This window comes from Onychomys torridus, chromosome 3, assembly GCF_903995425.1.
Source record: "Onychomys torridus chromosome 3, mOncTor1.1, whole genome shotgun sequence".
NCBI classification, from domain to species: domain Eukaryota; kingdom Metazoa; phylum Chordata; class Mammalia; order Rodentia; family Cricetidae; genus Onychomys; species Onychomys torridus.
Genome location: NC_050445.1, coordinates 63369718 through 63392252, shown reverse-complemented (window position 1 = coordinate 63392252; position 22535 = coordinate 63369718). Strand labels below are relative to the sequence as shown.

Sequence of the window (22535 nt, the reverse complement as noted above, 5' to 3'; positions counted from 1 at the left end):
GTGTGTGGGAAAAATGGCATACACAGCATCTCTGTCCTTTCTCTTTAATGTTTCTATAAAGTTAAAAATTCGCTAGAAGCAGTTTAAATGCATACGGTGACTTAAATGCAAGAATTACAGTTATTAACCCTAAGAAGAAAATAGGAATAAATCCTTGCGGCCTTGGATTAGGCAATGGTTTTTTTAGCTTTGACATCAAAAGTTCCAGCAGTGACAGCAAAAACCAGATAAGCTGAGCTTTATCAAAATTAAAACATTTCATGCTTCAAAGAGCAACAACAAGAAAGTCAAGATAAGTTACAAAGGGGGGTATTTACAAATTGCATGTCTGATAAGTCACTTACATCCAGAATATGTAAAGGAATCTCCCATCTTAAAAAGACAAACAACCCAGTTAAAAAATGGTCAAGGATCTGAAGAACCGTATCTCCAAAGAAAATTTGAAAAAGAATTGTTTTGTTGCATTGCACGTAAGAAGTATATGGAAAAACACTCAACATCATTGACCCTAGTGAGAGAGAAATAAAATCCACAAGGAGATACCACTCAATTCCTGCTAAAATGATGATAATCAGAAAGCAAGATGAAAGCTGGTGCTAGGAAGAATGTAGAAGAATCAAATCCCTCCTAGTCTGCTGCTGGGAATGTGAAACGGCTCAAGGCTTCGGGAAGACAGCTTAACAGTTCCTCCAAAGGTTACATACGGGGTCACCAGATGACTCAGGAATTCTATTCCCATGGATATGCCTAGGAGAAATGAAAGTAGATCTCTGTGCAAAATGTATAGCTGGATTTCACAGCAGTAGTATTTCTAAAAGTAAAAACATAAAATAATTCAAAGGCTTGTCAACTTATGAGCAAACAAATGACCACAGCCACAGAATGTTGTCTTACTCACTAATAAGACAAAATGAAGCATTTTTCTACAATGGATAAAACTGGAAACCAATATATTAAATGATGAAAAAGCCAATCACAACAACCACATACTGCACCATTTCATTTATGTGGAATGCACAGGAAAGGTAAATGCAAAGAAATAGCCAAGTAAGCTAGAGTTTGTCAAGAACTAAGGTTGTTGGTGGTGACTACTGATGTGGACAGGGGTGGGAGTGGAGAACTCCAAGATGATAAAATTTACCTAAAGTTTATTGTAATGGTCATCCATTCTGAATGGGTTAACTGTGTGATATGTGAATTCTACCTTAATAAAGAAGTTATTTACTTAATTTTTGAGACAGGATCTCAATGTTATAATCTGGACTTTCTATAAACTCACTATGTGGCCTAGATTGGCTAAAAACTCATGGCAATCCTTCTGCCTCAACCACCCAAGTAGCAAGGTTATAGTAGAGATGTTGACCTGTTCTGATCGAGCCACGGCTCCTAGCTTAATGCTACTGTATTTTAATGTGAAATAAACCAAAACATAATATAAAAATTCAAAACTGTGTCAATGAAAGCATGATGTCATGGCCACATTTGAGATGACAGTTGTTCAGCAACAGGGCTATACAAATCTATTTTTTTTTTAATATCAATTTTCATTAGGACTGAAGTTTCACATAAGAGACAACCTAAAAACACCAACTATATGCCTTTGGGGGAATAAAGAATAAAAAATGCACTAAATTAAAGATCAAAGGAAAATTCAGAACAAAAGCAGATGTAAGAAATCACTGGAAAAGTCAAGTGTTCCATGATAGATTTTGTTTATGAATCACTGCCTTCCTGGTTCACACAAACCAACCTCCATCCCCTTATTAACTGCCTGCCCAACACCGTACATTTTTTTCCTTGATAACTGCAAAGTATTTTCATAAACAGAGACAAATGGATATGTTTCTCACAACTGCTAAGAGCCCTCTTGCTCAAACATGAAAGTGATTTGCATTTACAATTAGTAAGATTTGAGATTAATTCAGCTGAAGTTAATATAAATAAGCATAAGAAGTTTTGGTACTTTGAAATGTGTTTTTCTCTTAAATTATAAAAGCAATATAAAAACATTATAGAAAACTTGGAATATAAAAAAAGAACTCATTTATATTACCAAGATAACTATTTTCATTTTCCAATGTACCTTGCAGAATATTTTTCAAATGCATATATTTTAACCTAATTGCAATCATCTCTAAAATTTAATTTTGTATCCTGCTTCTGCACTTAATGCGTCATAAGCATTTTCCATATTGTAGTCTTTGTAATTATGGTTTTATGGCACTATAATTTTTTAAGTGCACATGATTTATTCAACAATTATTTCAGAGTTGGACATGCAGTTGCTTCTAATTTTTTGATGTTATAAATAAGATCGTAAAGCCTATCTCTGTGTATTTTCCTTATGTTGCTGTCTTAAAAGACATGCCTAGAAGTGGAAACATTTTTATGGCAGTTGCCACTGTGCCAAGTTACTTTCATCTCTACTAGGACGATCCATAAACTCCTCAAACTTGATCTGTTCTGAACTGAGCTCATCTTCACCCCACCCCACCTCCACCTGTTCCTCCTTCTATCTCCTTCTGCTAGTGATTGGCAACCGCAGATGCTCAAGACGTGAACGCCAGGGCCATCATCTTTGCTTGGGCCCCTTCTCTCACAGCTCAGTCCATCATCAGTTGCTAACAGTTGCCCTGAAATAACTCTCAAACACAAGTGTCCCTTGGTCCCATCTCACTGACACCATTCTAGTGTGAGTCACCAACACCCTACATGGGGGCAAAGCAACAGCCCTGTAAATGTTCTTAAACATGATCTGTGCCATTGTCCTCTGGAGGCCTACTTGCTGAGTGAATAAATGAGCAGATGGACAGACGAATAACATTTATCAGTTAAAAACACAAACAGAATACAAATGCCATGATGAGTAGTAATAGACAGTGGACTTGTCTCCTAGTTCAAACGGTGTATTTGTTGCTTCTTTTGTAAAATAAGCAACTTTGGACACATTTGGCTCTTTCTAATATGTAATTTTATATGAGACCATGCTTAATATCAACTCGATGCTGTACATGAAAAAATTATGTCTCTCATGGTGTTTCCATTTTAGGTATCTTTTGAATATACATTAAAAAATTCTTATCAAGTAAAATGAAGATAATTGTTATCTTGAACCCAACCATATGTTTTCAAATGTGTCTAAACAGTTGAGATGAGCACATATTGTCAGGACAAAGCTCTAGGTCAGTAGTTCTCAATCTCCCTAATGCTGCAACCCTTTAATACAGTGCCTCATGTTGTGGTGACTCCCAATCATAAAACTATTTCACTGTTACTTCATAGCTGTGATTTTGCTAGTGTTATGAATCATGATGAAGATATCTGATATGCAGGACATCTGACACGTGACCCCAGTGGGGGTTATGCCTCACAGGCTGAGAACTGCTACTCCAGATGACTATAAAGAATTGTGCTTCAAAATGCCAGGAGCTTTTGTACTCTGGATAAAACTCCTTATAAACAGTTTTATTACAATTTGAACACCTCAATTTCCCTTGAGGTAGAATGTGCTTGTTGAGGCATTTAAACATTTGATGTGAGGAATCAACAAACAGGAAAATAACTGTATTCAAAACAGCAAGACAGTGATTACAATGAATACATATTTTCCATAATTGTCCTACTCATGGGATACAGTTGACTCCTGAACCTGTGCCCAGAAAAAACAAACCAACTTGAGAATATATCCATGCATGTTACATGTGACCCGGGAATGTGAGCTCCCCAGAGAGGCAGCACCGTCTTCTGAGGTGCTTCTCACCCCACTTCTTTTTCTGTATGTAATTGCAATTAACTAAAAAAATAAGATGTAAAAATTAAGATTTATAAAACTGTTTATAAGATATATAACCAAATGACTAAGTAAAGCCCAGAAATCAAAATTATAACGGGATTAATAATTACATTTTAATCCAGAGCTTTGAGTTTGTAGTAAACTTCCTCATATTAAAAATAGAAAAAGAAGCCAGACGGTGGTAGAGCATGTCTTTAATCCCAGCACTCGGGAGGCAAAGGCAGGCAGATCTCTGTGAGTTCGAGGCCAGCCTTGGCTACCAACTGAGTTCCAGGATAGGCGCAAAGCTACACAGAGAAACCCTGTCTTGAAAAACCAAAAAGAAAAAAAAAAAAAAAATAGAAAAAAAAAAAAAAAAAAAACACCAACAGTTAAAAATATATTACCTTCTTAATAATAAAAAGAGGGGTATGGTTAGTTCTCAGAGACCTGAAAACAGGATTATTGTAAATTCTGAGAATTGGCATAAATTAAAGCGAGACTGAGGAAGGAGCAGAGATGCTGTGTGGATTTACAAAGGCCCACGGTTCACATATGAGCCATCTAAAATCTGCACATCGATACACACTCCTTTATTCTGTCTCTTTTTCCTCTACAATGTATGTGATACATCTAACACAGAAGCTTTCCTATCAACCATTTTCTGCAGACCCCTTTGCTTCAGGATTTTACCCACCCAGCTTCCATAGAATATGCTGCCTTTCATGGTTCAGCCTTTGGAAGCTTCATAACTGTCACAATGTTGAGGAAGTACAGACGAGAAATCCTGGGGCTTACTGTTCACCCAGGCCAGTCTAATCAGCAAGCCTTGTGCCAGTGTGACCCTGTCTCAAAGGAAGAAGGTGACCATCTTTGGCTCACACACTCTCTCTCTCTCTCACTGAGAAGGGGAAAGATGAGGACAATTTCAGAGCTGAGCACCCTGGCTCAGCATCATGACTTTCCATCACCGTAGTATCTGGCCATCACTGACTTACATTCTCTTCCTCACTTCTCACTGAGGCTTTTGACATAGGCAAGCCCCAGCCAGTTAGAAAGAGTATTTTATGAAATGGTCCAGGTAATAAATGAAGATAGTTTCTCTGCCACTGGTCGAGGCTAGATCTACACGCTTTGGTCACCAGAGGAAATAGGTTTGACAATCTCTTATGAAAAGTGAGTATATTCTTTAATCCTCACACCCTATCATTCCCTTCATAGTCACCATTTACACCACATCACTCACCAGGGTTGGCAGCTACAATATGCCTAGCCTGAAATTCGACCCTGCTCTTCTTCCCCCTGATTTAGCCCAGGCTAAATACATCTAGGAGTCCTTAGCCTTTGGCTCTATGTCAGGAGCAAAAGCAACACCGAGTCCATGCACAGTTGCTTTGGGGTTATGAGTCTGGCAAGTGAAAATTAATCTTTTCAGAGGGCTCAGTCTTCCTTTGCAGAAGCTTACTTACTTTGAAGTAAATCTTTATAATTGTTTTCTGTTTGATTTAGAAGAAGTTTGAAAGCTGTCAGCAAGGTCTGTAGAGATGCGAAGATGCTCGTCATGAAGGATGAGCTAGGATGCTGCAGAAGGGGCCCTGCTGCCTGGTATTTAATGGCACCTCTGGCCATAGAAGGGCATGAAAGGGTCTACTACCAAGAGCCACTCTAAGTCCCTGTTGGTTATGCCACTACACATGCCAAGCAGAGAAAAAAGAAATGTCGTCAGTAGATTGTGGTTGCCATGAGTTTAAAAAAAATGGTAATTTCATGAAGATCTTTATTTTTTTTCCCCTCTAAATCTTGGAGCACGATTTATACTAAGTATTAAGAGAACACATTTATTAGTTTCTTAATTACTATTATGAAAGCATACACATTATTTTAAAATAAGATTATAGAAAAGCAATATCTGAAATTCTTTGGTTATATCTACCCTTCCTTGTTTATATTTTCAATATTTCATTTTACATATATTTAGAGTGCATGACTTTTTAAATGCAAAGGCATAAAGTATATTAAGTGAATTATATATATATATATATATATATACACTATGTATCATTTTAGAATGTATTAAGTGAATTACACATGCACCGCATAAATCATTTAAAAGTGTATTAAGTGAAATACACACACACACACACACAATATATATATATATATATATATATATATATATATATATATATATATATATATCAATAAAGAGAAAGAAAGGCATAGAGCTAAGAAAAGTGTGGAATTTACTTATCCTCATACAGCAATGTGGGTAAAGAAACTTTTGTTATCTGAACTTTATATAACAACTAAAGAAAATATACAAATCATTCCTAGGGACACACTTTTCTCCTGCAATTGTAACTCAAGTAGGGTCTTATTTCACTGGGCCTTCCATGGAGACTCTAGAGGGACAGAGCTGGCATCAGGCACAATTTATAGAAGCACTATTTTAAAAGACTTCTTCTGTGCACACTTTGCAAAGGTTAAGGCTTAACGTTAAATTAAAGCTCATGGAAAGCATTTCAAGTTGGGCAGGGATCTGAGACAAGAGTCTAAATAAATGCCACAGGGCGGGCTCTCAAATAGCTGACAGTGTGTCTTGCCCTCCGGCAGGTGTTGCGGGTCAGTTAGCTAATGATTGAACTCTCAACAAGGACTGGGGGGGGGGGGGGGGGGCAAAATTCTGTTCTTAATTTAGAGTCACATGCTCAGGCCCTGCTCAAAACCTCAAAATCTCTAGAGGGTATCAGAGGCCACTAACCTAATATCTACATTTTAAATAATACTTAACCCGTCATTGTCAGGCTCGGCACAGTCGGAAAGCTCTGCTTCGGGTTGGTGTCTGGTTTAGAGAGTGGCTTAATTCAACCGTTAGTTCAGTTCGCATCTGAAAATCAGGGTATACACTACCAAGTGGAGAAGGTGTAAGCCAGAGAAGTATAACCATTGGTACCTGGAGGCTCATGCTGTTGCTTCCAAACTCTTTCTGGCTGTTGTTTTAACAACCATCTTGGAACACATTAAGGGAACTGCTGAAAAAGGGGTAAGTTGGGAGAGTGTTTTCAGGGGACTCCCCTGCTCCACTTGTTCCACAGTTATGCTTTTTAATTTGCTCACTGGGGAAGAGATCCATATTAGAACGCCACAGTGAAAAGTTAAGCTCCAGAGTTACATTTCATCTAAAAACCCAACCAGCACTCGAGAAGAGATAAGCCCGCCATTTTCCTCAAAGTACTTCTATGTGTGCTTGACTGACTTCAAAATCCACTGCTATAACATTCAAGATAAACTTAATTCTGTAATTTTAAGTTGAGCTTCCCAGACCACTGCTTCCCCCACCCTCTCCTGCCTACCCTCACAGACTTCATTTATGTGTATTTGTGAGCTTTCCTGTTATTTCCAAACAAGTTCTCCATTAAGCTGCCCTGAAATCTGATTCTTCTGAATCCAGTTATCCTAGTTAATTCTAGAGAGCACCTGCATAGAAGTGTGTGTTACCACCATTATGGGAGAAGGGAGAGTTCGAGAGGGATATGTTGTGCAAACTGATTTACTCCACGTACTTCACTTTCATAGGCTTGAGTGAGAAGCAATTCTCCGTCAACCTACAGATAAGAAGTTAAAGATGGAAGCTGGGTGTGATATTGACACCGATGCTTTCAACTGACCCAACAGGAGTGTTTTTACTTACACAGGTCACACTCTGTACTGCTGGAGAGTTGACATATCCATCTCAAATGCACTGTCTCATTTAATCACTTTAAGAAGCTTGAGAGAGAATGTCATCCCCACTGGAACAGAAAAGGAAGTTGAGGCACAGAGGGGTTCCACATTTGTGCAATGTCACCCAGCTTGTGAGTGACAAGGCCAGACTTTTGGCTCTAGTGTCACAGGAATGGATTTCAAATCCACTTCAGCCATCAGCCACCAACACATGGTGGAAAGAATGTGAAGGCGAAGAAATAGTTTCCTAGAATAAAGCTCCAGCAGGCGGTGAGTCCTCCAGCTGAGAGCTGGGCATCAATTTCCTTTGAAATGCATGGCCCTAAAATAATCAGCTTGTCTCTGAAGGTACAAAAGGCTTAGTGCTATAATTTATGATGTCCACCCTGATCTACAATTAGATTCACAGAACCTGGGTACTGTGATTGAAGGAACCATTGATACTATCTTTGTCAATATAGAAAATTACTTATATGTCCATATCTTCATAATATCTATTTCTTATTAAAAAGAAAAATGCAATAGGCTATCTTCCATCTATAATAAGTTTGATAAAGTCACCACACTTAAAAATCCACATTTAAGGCAACGAGATCAAAGTTCTCTTACCCCTCCTTCATGTCATTAATAGGAAGCGGCACCCTGCCCCCTCTGTCTAGGGCCGACGTGATGTTTATAGCGTTGAGGCGCTCCGGTTGCCACACATTTTTTACAGCCCCGAGAAAGTCTCCAAGAACTTCACTGGCTAACATTTCTTCCACGTTCATATTTTTGATGAAGAATTCTGCTTGATAAGGCAACGGGAACTCTAGTGTTGATGAAAAGGGATATGCATATCTTTAATGAAGCAATCTCTTAAAAAGAACAGTTTGAGTTTTATGGAGTTCTGTTATAGTCCTGGCAACAGAGAGCAATACAGAACAGTCAATTCTCCATCTGAGTGGGTTCAGATGCTTGGATTAAACAAACTGCGACCCCACATTGTTCTTTAAAAAAATATGTCTGATTGGAGGGAAGTGGTACAGCACTCAGGAGGCAGAGCAGGCAGATCTCTGTGAGTTGAAGGCCAACCTGGTCTACAGAATGGGTTTCAGGACAGCCAGGACTGACTGCACAGTGAGATGCTGTCTCAATAAGAACAACAAAATGATGTCTGTACTAAACAGATATAAACTTATAAACTTTCTCATCATTAATCCTTAAACAATATGTCAACTGTTTATATAGAACATACATTGCATAGGTAAGTACATTATCTAGAGATGATTCACACAGGGAAGCATATGTGCATGCAGGTCACATATAAAAACTATTTATTTAAATTAGTTTTTTATTTACATATGACCTGAACATATTATATCAGGGACTTAAGAGTTTTCCAATTTGGGTATCCAAGGGGATCTAGGAACCAACACTGGTGGTACTGAGGGGTTACTGTGACTTCAAAGGCTTCTCTGTATCTGATGATGTGTCTAGAACATAATATACATTACACACTGAACTGTATCTACAATATAATAAAATCCATGGTTCATGGAGGTAATTTATAATTACAGAATTTAGCCGGAGAAAGGAAGAAGGAAGAAAAGACTGACTAAGACTGTGTTTTTAATTTACAATATTTCTGATATTGTTTGGAACATGCTAAAAAATCATTTCTTTTTTTCTATGATACTGGTTATATAGCTAGTGAGAATTCTAAGATTTACATCAATTCTATTTGGATTATTGTGTACTAGATATTTCAGAAAATAAGAAAGTTCACAGTTGAGAGTTTTAGTGAGCATTTTTTTTTCCTTCCAAAACATCACTAAAATTCTTCTTTAAAAATTTTAAGTGGTGGTAGCATACTCCTTTAATCCCAGCATTCAGGAGGCAGAGGCAGCAGGAATTCTGGGCCAGCCTGGTCTACAGAGCTAGTTCCAGAACAGTCAGGACTACACAAAGAAAAACCTTGCCTTGAAAAAAAAAAAAAAAAGAACAAATTTTTTTAAATATACTTTAAACAAACCTAATATAAAATTCAATCTATTAATATAAGAAACATTAACTAAAACTATTTCAGCTTCTCAAGTGTTATTCTTAAGTTGCTGACATTTTCCCTAGGATTGTTCTCTTAAAATTAAGATGTTTTCTTCTTACACAATACTATTTCTACAATAATAAGAGTTAACTTAAAAACTATTTATAACTAGGGCAAGTGAAAAGACTCATATGGAGTATAATAGCAGGAAAGTCTTCAGGTTCTTGTACCCCCATACTTTAAGTGGAAGATTAGAGATGCTCTGAAAGATACAATAATTTCAATTTATCTCATCCAATTTTTCTCTAAGTTAAAGATTGTGTCTATAATGTGCTCTGCAGACTTCAAACATATGGTAAAAACTTATAAAATATTAAAACTTTAGCCCCTATTTTAACATGAAAAGGTTGGTTATATGAATATTTCTGAGTTCCAAACAGATTTAATGTCTCCAATACTAATTACACTATGTACACTCTCTAATTTATATAAACAAAATCATGAGTTTGTAAATTAATCTACTTTTGTTTAATAAATGGAAAATAAAAACACAGAACACCTGACATCTTAATGACCTCATTTCTTGGAAGACTCTTTGACATTTATGGACACCAGAGATTCGGTGAGGGAGCAAGCACCAGTTGCTGAGTTTTCTCCAGAGCTGTGTAGCAAGTGGTGACCACTTCTGAAGCCACAGCTCTGTAAGGCCCTACTCACAGAAAACTCTTTCCCCCTCTCCTGAAGGCATAGCCTACATGTAGTCTTCTAAAACAGGATCTCTTCATTCTCTTTCTTACAGATGAATTTTCAGTTTATACAAATGCATTCCCTCTTTATATATGATAGGAGCTTAATCTTTGATACTTCCCCTGCCTAGAAATAGTCACACAAATGAACCATGAAGACGTTTCTTAGTGGTAAATGATATAATATTTATAAATAATGGCAAATGTAGTCTTGGATATGCCAGATGTATACAATTACTCTTTTCCCTAAATATTTTTACTTCCAGGTTTCTATAAAAACAGCCTCCACTCCACCCCTCTCCACTCTGCCCCACCCCGCCCCACCCCTCTTTGACTCTTCCTGATCCATTCAGCCCCACTTAGTGGTTCTCTTTCTGAGATCTACTACAAGGCCTTGTGGTTGCTACCGTATCCCTCCAAAGTTCTGGACTGTGCAGCTTGACTGCTGTCTACTGGGCCAAGAACTACTGCCAGGTCTCTCTGGGATGAGTCACAGGAGCTTTCTAACTCTGGGGAAATCCCATACTTGCTATATTTGGAAATCAAAGAGGCCAAGAGAACAGTAGGCCAGCAGATTGGTGGCAGGGCTCTGAGGTGCTAACCCCAATTTAGGGATTCACTTTATGTACTCTCTTTGAGCACCATGCTGTGGAGGCTACATGACTAATTTCCCATTAGGTCACTCAGAGTAGAAGACAGCTGGCCAAATAGCTGGGCTGAGCATGATTACCCTGATTTACAACGTTGTTATTCCTTTTTCTAAACTTTATCTGGGGCAAACAGTATGCGTGAAGGCCATGTTCAAAGACGTCCATTCTCAAGTACATATGAACCTTGTCTAGACTGGCAAGGACAAATGTGTGACCTTTTTAGTTTAGTGGTTTTCAAAGCATTTGGGGTCACTGAACCCTATGTAGAAAAGAAGTCGAGCAGATCTGCTGGAACTCCAAAGATTTCTCCAATCTTCTCCTCCTCCCTCACTAACACGGCTTCTAACTACTTGATGCAGATAAGCAGCCCCTAACGCTCCAGTTGTGTAGTATTCTTACATCAGGAAGCACATGAATATGGATCCCCATGTGACATTAACAACTACAACAGGTTCTGAATGTTCATGTTCTACAGCAGAGACCAGACTAGAGAAAGAGAAAGGTCCAACTGCAGACCAGGATCTCTTCCAGTTTGTCATATCTGACAAAGACTTGGTCTCTTGAGACTATCACTACAAGGTGGAGGAGCCCAAAGCCACCGTGGTGTAATTATGTGACTCCAACCATGAATCCACGAATGGCAGGGAAAGACAATGACTGCCCACGTAAGAGTTCTCAATTCTACAGAAATAGCTTAAACTAGATACAACCAACCAACCCTAATTAAGTCGAGGATCAGTCTCCCTAATCTATGTATTCCTAAAAGTCATGGAGAGGGTGGGAGTATGGAGAGGGAATGCTATGTCTAGGGGCATAGAACTAGACCTTGCACTTGTTATCATATATAAACAACACTGGCATTTTTAACCTGGCATAGTTGTCTGCAGTTGGTACTATTAAAATACTTAAGGGAAGACCCAATGAAGGTGGTTGAAGTCCTTGAGCAGTCTTTCCAGGTACATATTGCTGATCTTGTACTTAATTCTTTCTTTTATATAGTCTAAAGGCAACTTTTAACTCAGCTTTACTGAATTATCATGAATTTCAAAATACTAGTTTCTGGCAAAATGCGTTTGTTTGCCTGTTTTCTACCAATAAACAGGAACAGTAACTCCCCATCAATAATATACTATTATTTTCTTTTTTTCAGAGGAAAAGATCTGTAACAGCTCCCTCCTGTTAGTGCCTTTACTAACCGAAGTATAGAGAAGATTATCCTATAATTTTCTAAGTCTCAACAGATGAATCTCTGTGAGTTTGAGGTCAGCCTGGTGTACAGAACACGTTCCAGGACAGCCAGGGCTATACAGAAAAACCCTATCTTAAAAAAAATCAAAATAATGATGATGATGATGATGACGATGATCCCTCAAGTTTTGTATATGGGTGATAATATTTTTCCCTTTCCTCTCTCTAGGCCCTCCCAGCTATCTTTCCATGAGCCCTTCCCTTGTCCTCCCAATTTCAAGTTGGTAGCCTCGTTAAAACATTTTAAGTGTTAAACACATTTCCTAGTGTTTGCCAAGATATAAGCATAATTTTTATATTTCCTGTGTCCCCAACCTTCAAAATCCTCAAGAAGTCATTTAGAGTTTGAGCATGTTGCTCTAAATTGTTGGAGGACTCTATATGACGCAATGCGAAAATTTATCTAATTAGCAAACTATGTACCCCAAGTCCCCAAATCACAGCTTATCTTCACATGCAGCTAAACTACTACTTCTAATTACACTAAAAGTTAAATATAAAAGTAGCTGATAACAACTCTGTGTTCTTGGACTTAACTCACAGGCTTTAGAGCAGACTTAGAAGCAGGTGCATCTTAGTCCCCCTTCAGCAATGATGCAGCAAGGCTTGAAGACATCAGCATCTGGTGAAGAGCCAGCCTCAGTTCGTCAGCACAGTGCACCACTTTCATAAAAAGTTAGAAATGGCTTGGTTTTCTTTCCTACATTTTACTATTTCATCAGTTATAGTAGGGATGTGATGCTTTATAATCAACAATTATATTTTATGTTTATAAACACAATGAAATCCTTCTTACAAATAAGAAATGATCGACATATTTTCCATACTTACCTTCTGCTGACATTATATTAATTATCAAATTATGCCTTGCAGTCTCAAAGGTACGTCTATTGTAGGCAGTAATCTATTAGAAAAGGAAAATCATGTTTAGAAAGTGAAATGCTTTGTAAAATGCAACCCATTAAAGACAAAATGAAAACAAATCACTGTTCTTTCCATTTTTTATTATTTGTTGATGTATCAAGACAATGCCTTTCCCTGGGCAATAAGAACCCAGGACTTTTAGCAGTATTGTAGGAAAATAATTAATTAGCCAGGTCTATTTAACATGCTAAAAGAAAAAGTTAAATAGAGAAAGATTCTTTCCTAGAAAGCCATTAGGCACAGAAGGCAATATAGATGGGTCAGTAGGAAGATGGATGAATTATTATGAGTGACTTGCTGGTGATAGACTAAGATTAAAACAAAACACACACACACACACACACACACACACACACACACACACACACACACACCAGAAAAACAAAAAACAAAAACCTAAGGATGTATGGTTGTGCTAGTCAATTGAATTTAAGAACCCAGCACACCAATGTTGCATTTAGTGCTCAACTGCATAACAATCGGTCAAAAGATGCCATAAATAACTCTTTCAGGATGTAAATATACCTCATGATGAGTAAAGCAGTAAGATTATAGTCTATAAAACTCAGGGCACATGCTCAAAACCCACAAACCAGCATTTTCATACAGTCAAATGTTAGTAAACACTTGCAGGGTCAGTGAGCGTATATTGAAGTCAACTCGGAAAGGACTACCAGAGACAAACAAAGCAAAGGCCATGGCTTCAGAACTCGAGGGATAATTAACTTTGTAACAGGCATTAAATGGTGCAGACACATCTGGAGTACCTCAACAAAACCAAATGACTGTGTCAAACTCTTAAGAGCCCCGGCACTAGGTTTCTGGTGGTGACTGCAGCTGTAGGTGACATCAAAACAAGATTGGGAGAAAGCTGGCTCCAGCTACTAGGAGAGAGACCCCTGTACACTCAGCAAGCACTGGAGATGTTTACATATCAATAGGAACTTAGAGAGAAGTAGGTTACAATCCGCAGGAATACTGAGAGCTAAAACATCAAGATTCCAAAGTGGGGGATCAATAATTTCAAACCTTTGGCAATATTTATTCTGAACAGCACACTAACCCACAGAGTTGAAGGAGTTTTTCTCTCTCCAGCATGTCAAAAATTCCACTGGGGTTGCCACTTGCTTCCTGGTAGACACATGATCAGCGGGGAGCACATCAAACCATAACCTTAATACTAGCTACCAAGGTAAGTAGGAGAAAGTGCCGAATCCTAACCACTAGACCACTAGGGTTGCCAGCTACCAAACTAAGTAGGAGGTATTTTTCTAAGAAACCAAAGGAAAAAGTTAAAAAAAATAAGTTGTACTTGGGAATTTTTGTGATTTCAAAGTTTAGCCTTCACCCATTAATTTACACAATTAATATATACTAATTAGTTAACTTGCCTTACTCCCCCCTCCAAATAATCATAATCCTATTTTCAGTGGAAGAACAGATGATGATTTTCTCCAATGTGTTATTACAGGGAGGTTTGGCTCAGAAAAGATAATGAGTATTATAAATTAATAATAATAGCCTTCCTTATTTGTCACAAATTTCATTATTGTAAATTTTGTAAACTCTAGCTTCTTTTTTTTTTTTAAATCACAGGTTACTAGGGGAAGTGAAGAATATTTTATATTAAGAGGAAAATTTTTATTATTTGAATGTATAGCTAATGTTTAATCTTAACAACTATACCAAAATAGTATGCTTTTTCTCACTTCTAATAAGACATTTAAAGTATTGTAATGACCTCAATCAAATTTTACTTACTGCAAAGACATGAAACACTTCAAAGCATGAAGGGGATGTTTTATTTTTGATCCTCTGTTTCTAAAATAATGCCTAACCAATTTCAGATGTTTAAAATCTAAATATTTCAAATATATCATTACTGAATTCATAGATTGCTATAATTAAATAATGGTTTAAGATATATAAAAACTTGACTAAATTAATAGAATATATTAAAATCCTACGCTTTTTACACTATATAGATATATTTGTATTCTATAAAAGGTTGTGTTAAGTTGTCATTGGTACTTTTTCAGCATCTTATTTGACAAAGATCCCTAACATTTAATGTCTTTGGTGACTTTTAAGAACATCTTGACAGTTCTTCAAACAGTAGTTGAAATTATGGACTTGATATTTAAAATCCCATTTGCTTAATGAGATTAAGATTTCATTTACCTATTTACTTAAGGTCTCATTTACTTATTACAAAAACATGTAGACTTAAAACATATTGCTTAGTTTTGCTTGTTTTTGAACACTATGAAACCGGTAATCTAAATGCCATCCACATATAGTCTGTAGTTCATCTCCACCTCCCAGTTCAACATTTTGTTTAAAACTTTATCCATATTGCTGGACAAGCCTCAGTTCATTTTTGCTCATAATATTTAATTACCATATAAACACAACACGATGTATGTGCCTAGCTCTTGCTAACAGCCTTTCGAGTCTGTTGTCTTGTGAGTTTCCAGTGCTCTGCTTTATGAATAATGTTCAAGGAGTGTGTCTGTACACACCTTCAGTTTTTGCAAGTTGCTTGTTTGGGTAGATACTGAGAAGTGGGACAGCTTAGTAACATAGTACACTAAAATTTATTCATGTGACGTAAGTGGTGACATCAATCCCCACATTCACCTGCAATGTATTTCACTGATGGTAGAATTCTCATGAATTGTCTGAATATGTATGTCCCTCATTACTGGTAAGAATAGACATCTTACTTAGGTTCATGGGTATTTGTGTGTCCTCTTCATAAAATATCTTCTTCTTATTGAATTGAGGATTTCTTTTCAGTTTCAGGTACCCAACAGTCAGGCATATGCAATGACAATATCTTCCCCTGTATTATGGCTTATCTCTTAAAGAATCTCTTTTGATGAATAGCTCACAAATATAATAGTAAAAATTACATATGTTCTCTCATAAAATATGCAGTTGATATTTAAGAAATTTATTCTTGTCCCCAAGTCAGCAAGAGAGTCTTCTGTATTTGAATATAATAATTCAGCTTTTTGTTTTTCACATTTAAGACCTCATCTACCTAGATTTGTGCTTGTGCTTTAGTATGAAGGATCTAACTCTATGGTTGGTGGGAAGGATCTAGTTCAAATGGCTAACAATTTTTCTGAGTACTAGTTAAGAAATAGATCTTCCTGTTCTCAATGACCTGTGGCACCAGCTCTTCCTCAACTATCACTGTTCCTGGTGTGGCCTGTTGCTGTCCTTGCTACTCAACCCTCTGGCCCATCTGTCCATCTCTGTGCCACTCTGTAATAATGACCTTGGGTTTATGGAAATCTGGATGCCTGCAAGAGAACAGAAACCTCCTTTGCTTTCTTCATTAGGGCTTAGTTGTTTCTAGCATATAACCCTCCCCATACATGTAAGAAACAGTCAAGTTCTATTTTCAAAAATCCACTGAAAACTATATTGGCACTGCACTGAATCTATAGAAATTATTCCATTATCATACTATCTTCCTATTACTGAAATTACATCTATTTATGCAAATTTTACATTCTTTGTGTTATATTTACTCCTGGTACCTTATAAGTTTTGTCTCTATTAAAAATACATGCCTCTTTGAAAGATCTATTTTCTCAATACTTTTTATTCATGTGCAGAAAAGGAACCACATTTATATTTCTCCTACAGCTGATTGCTAGCCTTTCATAATATTTTAATAGTCCATAGACTTCATACTATTGACTGTTCAATTTCTTTCTTTCAAATCATTGGGGAGTTGATTCATGTTCTTCCCTTCACTCGCTATGACTTCCAATATATCCTACAATAAAATATAGAGAATGTCATTCTTGTTTTGTTCCCAAATTTAAGTGAAATTTCTCACTGAGAATGATGTTTAAGGAAGATCACTTTGATTCTTTATTTAAAAAGAGCTCAACAGAGGGACTGGAGAGATGGCTCATCAGTTAAAAGCACTTCCTGCTCTTGCAGAAGACTTGAGTTTGGTTCCCAGCACCCACGTCAACAGTGAAACACTTTTTATCTTTTAATTATAACTTTTTAAAAAAGTATTAACTTAATTTAAATTACCATTATCATTGCTGTTACAGGTTTTAACTTCTCATGTCTTATTGGTATGCTGATACTAGAAAAAAAAAAAAAACTGGTGAATTATAACACCCCAAGGGCTTTCAGAGTACAGGCTAACTCCATCCTCACAGCTTATACAGCCCTCAGGAGGGTTACCTTAGCAACACTGATAATTTGTGCTCCTATCATCTGCCCCCGGAATGCACCCTAACTTCTAACCATATACACAGCTCTCTGAGATCACACACTTTTCCACACCTCCCTGACTTGTTTGGATTTGGGGGTTGGATGGGGTGGAGTGTGCTTTTATTGTTTTTTCAGTTCTGGAGATGAACTTGCACATGCTTGCGATCTTCTCTATCACCACGCGAGAGCTCAAACCCTATTTTCAAAGTCTGGAAGAACTGCTTCCTCCCCCAGGAAGGCTTCCTTGACTGTGTGAACTGGACACCAGAGCAGCTTCTGATGACAGCAGTTCCCACAGCACTGGGTAGGCGTATGTTTCTCTCCCAGATCTTCAGCCCCTAGACCACAATGCATGGCTGAATGCATCTGTCATTCATCCTTCTAACCCTGGTCACCTTTCACAATGTTTGGTAATTAAGATGTCTAGTGAGTGACTTTATTTCAATAAGCATGAAATTTGAATAAAAAATATAGACGTGAGTTGGCAATTTGGCTCAGTGGGTAAATGTATTCACTGCCAAGTCCGAAGACCTAAGTGGGATCCTCAGGACAGAGTGGAAGGAGACTCTGAAAGTTGTTCTCTGACCTCCAGAAATGTATCAAGGCACGCGCGCGCGCGCGCGCACACACACACACACACACACACACACACACACACACAAAAAAAAAAACAAACAAACAAACAAAAAAAACAAAACAAAACTGAAATATTTTTTAAAATATAGAACAAATAAATGTTTCAAGTTTGCATTTATCTTATTACATAGACTTTATGTTAATTTATTTCCTTTAATCATTTGACTTGTCACTAATTTAGTTTGTCATTTTTAATATAAGCATTGAAACAGCAAACTTTATAGAGAAGAATATTATATGTCAAAACATTAGTAAGTATATTTGTATGTTAAAAACTTTTTAAAAAATAACTTCCATGTAACTTTAATTTCAACATTTAAAACAAATGATAAAACAAAAAACTATAATATTGCTCATTCAAAGTAAATTACCTCGATGATCGTTGGTTTCCCCACATTTTCAGCTGTTGGAGACCCATACAGAACCCCATCACTGTATGGTGTCCTTTGGATGTATCGAAGCCATCCAGGTCTGTCTGGGTAACCCATTAAATTTGTGTTAAATGTTATGGGATCATTACTAACTTCACCTAGATAAGGAACACAGAATTAAGACATACAACAGTTATTTTCATACATGTTTCTTTGGTGCTTTCAATCAAAATATTCCACCTTAAATAAAAAATTTTTTGACATTGATAGCAAACTGAATACACAAATGAAAAAAAATTCATCTGGAATTTTGGTCTCTAAAGCCATTATGCACATTATGAAAAATATCCTTTTGGCTGTTGAATTGGTCTTGAGATATAATTAGTAAAGGTAGTAGATTTTAACAAATTCCTTGGTACTATTTTGAGGATAATACTTTAGGACAGTTTCACCAGTAAAACAACAAGTATTGTTCATAAATATCTCCCCAAAAGCATTTATCTGTTAATAAGAAGCAGTCACTTTATGAACTTCAGAGTAACATTAAGGAGTGGTCAAATAATTATGAATGTATCATAATGTGTCATAGCTATTTAATTTTTCTTATATGTAACAACTGCTGTCCAAAAGGCTTAGCCATATTGTTTTCTAAAACTGGAACATCTCATAAGAAAACATTTTAAAAGTAAAAAAAAAGACTCTTTTTACTATTAAAAACAGATCTATTGTCATTTTATTAATGTCGGATAAGCTACTATTCTCATCATACAACCCACAGAAGAATATTTACATTAATTCTAATGTTAAACATGTATTCTTCCAAAATTTAATTTTCAGAAGTCATTTTTGTTACTTAGGAGTTATAGCTTAATGTTTTCTCTTGCTATTCTTTCTGTATCTTCATTAATGTGACAGTACTTGTGATAATTCAAAATAACATTTAAAAGAGTAGTGAATTAAATATGTTTTAATAATTGTTATTATTTTGAAGGAAAATAAATCATTGCATTATTATGAACTTTATCAAACTGTCTCATAAAGTAAAATCATTTTTAAAACACTGTTATTTAATACCTTATTTCATTCTCTTACACAACAAATGTATAGATTTCTTTAAAAAAAAATCACTATACTATGTACGAAACTAAGTCAGAGTGTAGAAAATCATAATCAGGTACAGCTGTAATTATTTTTGTGTAACTAAAGGCAGGTCATTTGCCAGGCAGGGACATAACACTCAAGACTGAAACTTAAGAAATATGCACTCTCTAAAATTCAAAAAATTATTTCCTTTTATAATTAAATTTCTCATCTTAAAATGAGAAAGATCCTACAACTAATTTTTCACAGATCCAAATCATCTTAAACACTGTTAATTGTGTTTGATTTCATATCATGCAGGTTGTGCACATTAAACAATAAGAAATATTTAACCCTTCTTCCCTCCTGCAGAGAACCTACCAGGCTTTGGATAAGGTGGAAATTCACCCTTAAAATACTCTCTCTCCAATACATGAACAAAGAGGACACCTGCAGATGGGTATACGTTCCGATCGGAGTGCACCTTTGAGAAAAGAGTGAACACTAAAAGCAAAGAGACAGACGAGAGTGAGAAACGCCCTGGATAACAGCATCGGCTATAGAGATGGGGCTCACTATGCAGGACTACTGAGAAAACCGAATGACACACGAGGGAACCGTTAGTGTTTATTTGATTGAAAGGGAAGCAACAGGACAAAGCAGAAGAAAACTCTTCCGACTTGTATTTAGAAACCATTAAAATACCGCACAAGTAAAATGACATACATTACATTTAGTATTTTTAATTGCCATTAAGCATAAAGACATACATATCATTTTGATGGTTTATTTTTGTTTAAAAATATTATCAACAAAATACATATAATAAGAACCTGCGTACTTTATAATTACTACAGTTTTCTCCCTTTCCCTTTCTAAAAAGCAAATACATAGAATGCTTTTAAATAATAAATACTATTGCTTTCCAAGCAGAGGCAAGGCAGCCTAGATAACTCTCACCAGAACACAGACAGCAACTCATTTATACTTAGGAAGATGTGCTGGCAACTTTCTCCATGCATTACTAAAACCTTTCTTAGAAACAATTACTTTATTTCATGTCTCCTGATTTTGGCATCTAATAATTAAAATAGCATAATCTATTCCATTATGATACCTCCTAAATTAGCAGCAACAATTACACAACACAATTCTGGACAAATCATTCTTTAGGCGAAATGAAACCAATTTCATGATTTACTCTGACTTAGGACATAAGATTCCAGTGCAGGAAAATGACTGAATTGGTCTGGTTAGTTTCTACCTCTTGTCTTTCCTCTGCTATCATCATCTCCACCAGCACATTACTGCCACCATCCCTTGTCACCTCTGCTACGTCTTTTGAGATTCTAGCTTCATGATTGGCCAGTAGCTGCAATTTTTAGACAGATAAACCCTATCAACCCCATTCTTTCCCTTAGTCACTGATGGATCTGTAAATGTGGTAATGAACCTCGGGGACCCCAAGACTGCTCACACCAGGCTCACAACTTGCTAAAAGCCCTAGTCAGCCAGATCACTGAAAGTGGGGTTTATTGAGGAGGAGGAGGAGGAGAGGGAGGAGGAGGGAGGGAGGGGAAGGGGGAGGGGGAGGAGGAGGACTCCCACAAAATGTTTCCCCCTCTGAGAAAACGTGTCCCTCTGTTCTGTGGAGAGCTGACCCTCAAAAAAGAAGAGTGAACTAAAACACTTGGCTTATAGTTTCATGTATCCATAACTTGATTACTAAAAACACAACTTCGAAGTCTATGGAGCAGCCAGACGTGGTGGCTCGTGCCTGTAATTCTATCACTCAAGAGATTTGCATGAGGATTGCTTTGGGTTTAAGACAAGCCTTGGTTATAGAATAAGTTCAGGGTAGCCTGGATTACAGAGCAAGATTGTATCTCAAAACAAAGTAAGCACAATAAGCCAGCATCTACTCAAGGACTATGAACTCACCTGGGGAAATGGTGGTCACATTCCAAATAATAATCACTGAATCAGAGAAAAATTGTAAGGATGGAAAATCTGAAAATCTGAATTTCTTTGATCCAGTTCAACAACACAATGTATCCTAAATATCAGATGGTGTCAGAAATATGAAGACCACAGAGACTCAACCCCTGCTTCCCACATGGCCACCATCCAGTTTGGGGGACCAACATCTTCTTAACCAGGTATTACCCCAGAGATATACGCTGTTCTGGCAATATCATGAAGGGTGGGCTGATTTTGGAAAGATCTGGGAAAAAAATTAATAGAGTAGTTGTTTACAAGACCAAGCCAGAGTATTCGGGCATTCAGCAATGAAAACATGCAAGATGCATGAGTGAGTGGGATACTGTGAGGAACCTAGAAAGGAAGGAAGGAAGCCAAATATGTACAATCCTGGGGTTCATGCCAGAAGAAAAGAAAGCTGGGAAAAAAAGAATCAAATGGTGGAGAGTTTCAAACTGCTTCTGAGAAATAATTTTTCTTGATATGGCAGTTGTTAAAATTCCAGATCTCAACCTTATAAAGTCTAAAGCACAGGAATATTCAGAATGATCTAAATGAATCTCTTATGAACTGATCTGATTTATTAATCTTTCTAGCGATGAAAACACCATGCTATGCAATACTGAGTTTTATTTTCCTTGTCATTTTTTTAATGCCTTGAGGAGAGTTCAGCATATTTAAATAGGTTTTACTGATGCCTGTGAAATGAATGAATACATTCTAATACGAAGCAATGCAGAGACAGACAGAGGTCTCATGCTAGGGAGCTAAACATATATGACACTTAATTTAAGATATAGTATTCTGTAGATTATTGTCCTCCATTTCCATCATAAAGTAATAGCCTCTTTTAGTGTTTGCTACGCAAAGTGATATATGTCAGCTTGTGAAGCAAAAGGACATGTTTCTCACATTAAACAACATTGAAATAATTCGATTTTCTATATAGCCCTCACAGAGCCTAACATGAACCCATTAAAGGGTACCTATCATTCTATATTACCCCACCATGACTAGTATAGAGCACCTCGGATTCTGCCCTCACAAAACAAAAGAAAGAAACAAAACCATATCTGCAAGAGTTAAGCCACAATCCACCATGGCCCTTTCAGGCTTTAAGATGACATGCACATT

The 22535-nt window shown here is 36.8% G+C and overlaps 1 protein-coding gene across 10 annotated transcripts in view; it reads right to left on the bottom strand.

Annotated features, from left to right (window-relative positions):
• Sgce (sarcoglycan epsilon) overlaps positions 1–22535 on the bottom strand; it is a 68581-nt gene that overhangs the window by 24036 nt on the left and 22010 nt on the right. For all 10 annotated transcript variants that reach the window (XM_036180837.1, XM_036180843.1, XM_036180842.1 and 7 more), the window contains 4 exons: positions 19803–19925; positions 18342–18499; positions 12994–13066; positions 8105–8303 (listed from right to left, as the gene is read on the bottom strand). In XM_036180837.1, the coding sequence (XP_036036730.1) occupies positions 8105–8303; positions 12994–13066; positions 18342–18499; positions 19803–19925 (553 nt within the window). The remainder of the gene's footprint in view (positions 1–8104; positions 8304–12993; positions 13067–18341; positions 18500–19802; positions 19926–22535) is intronic.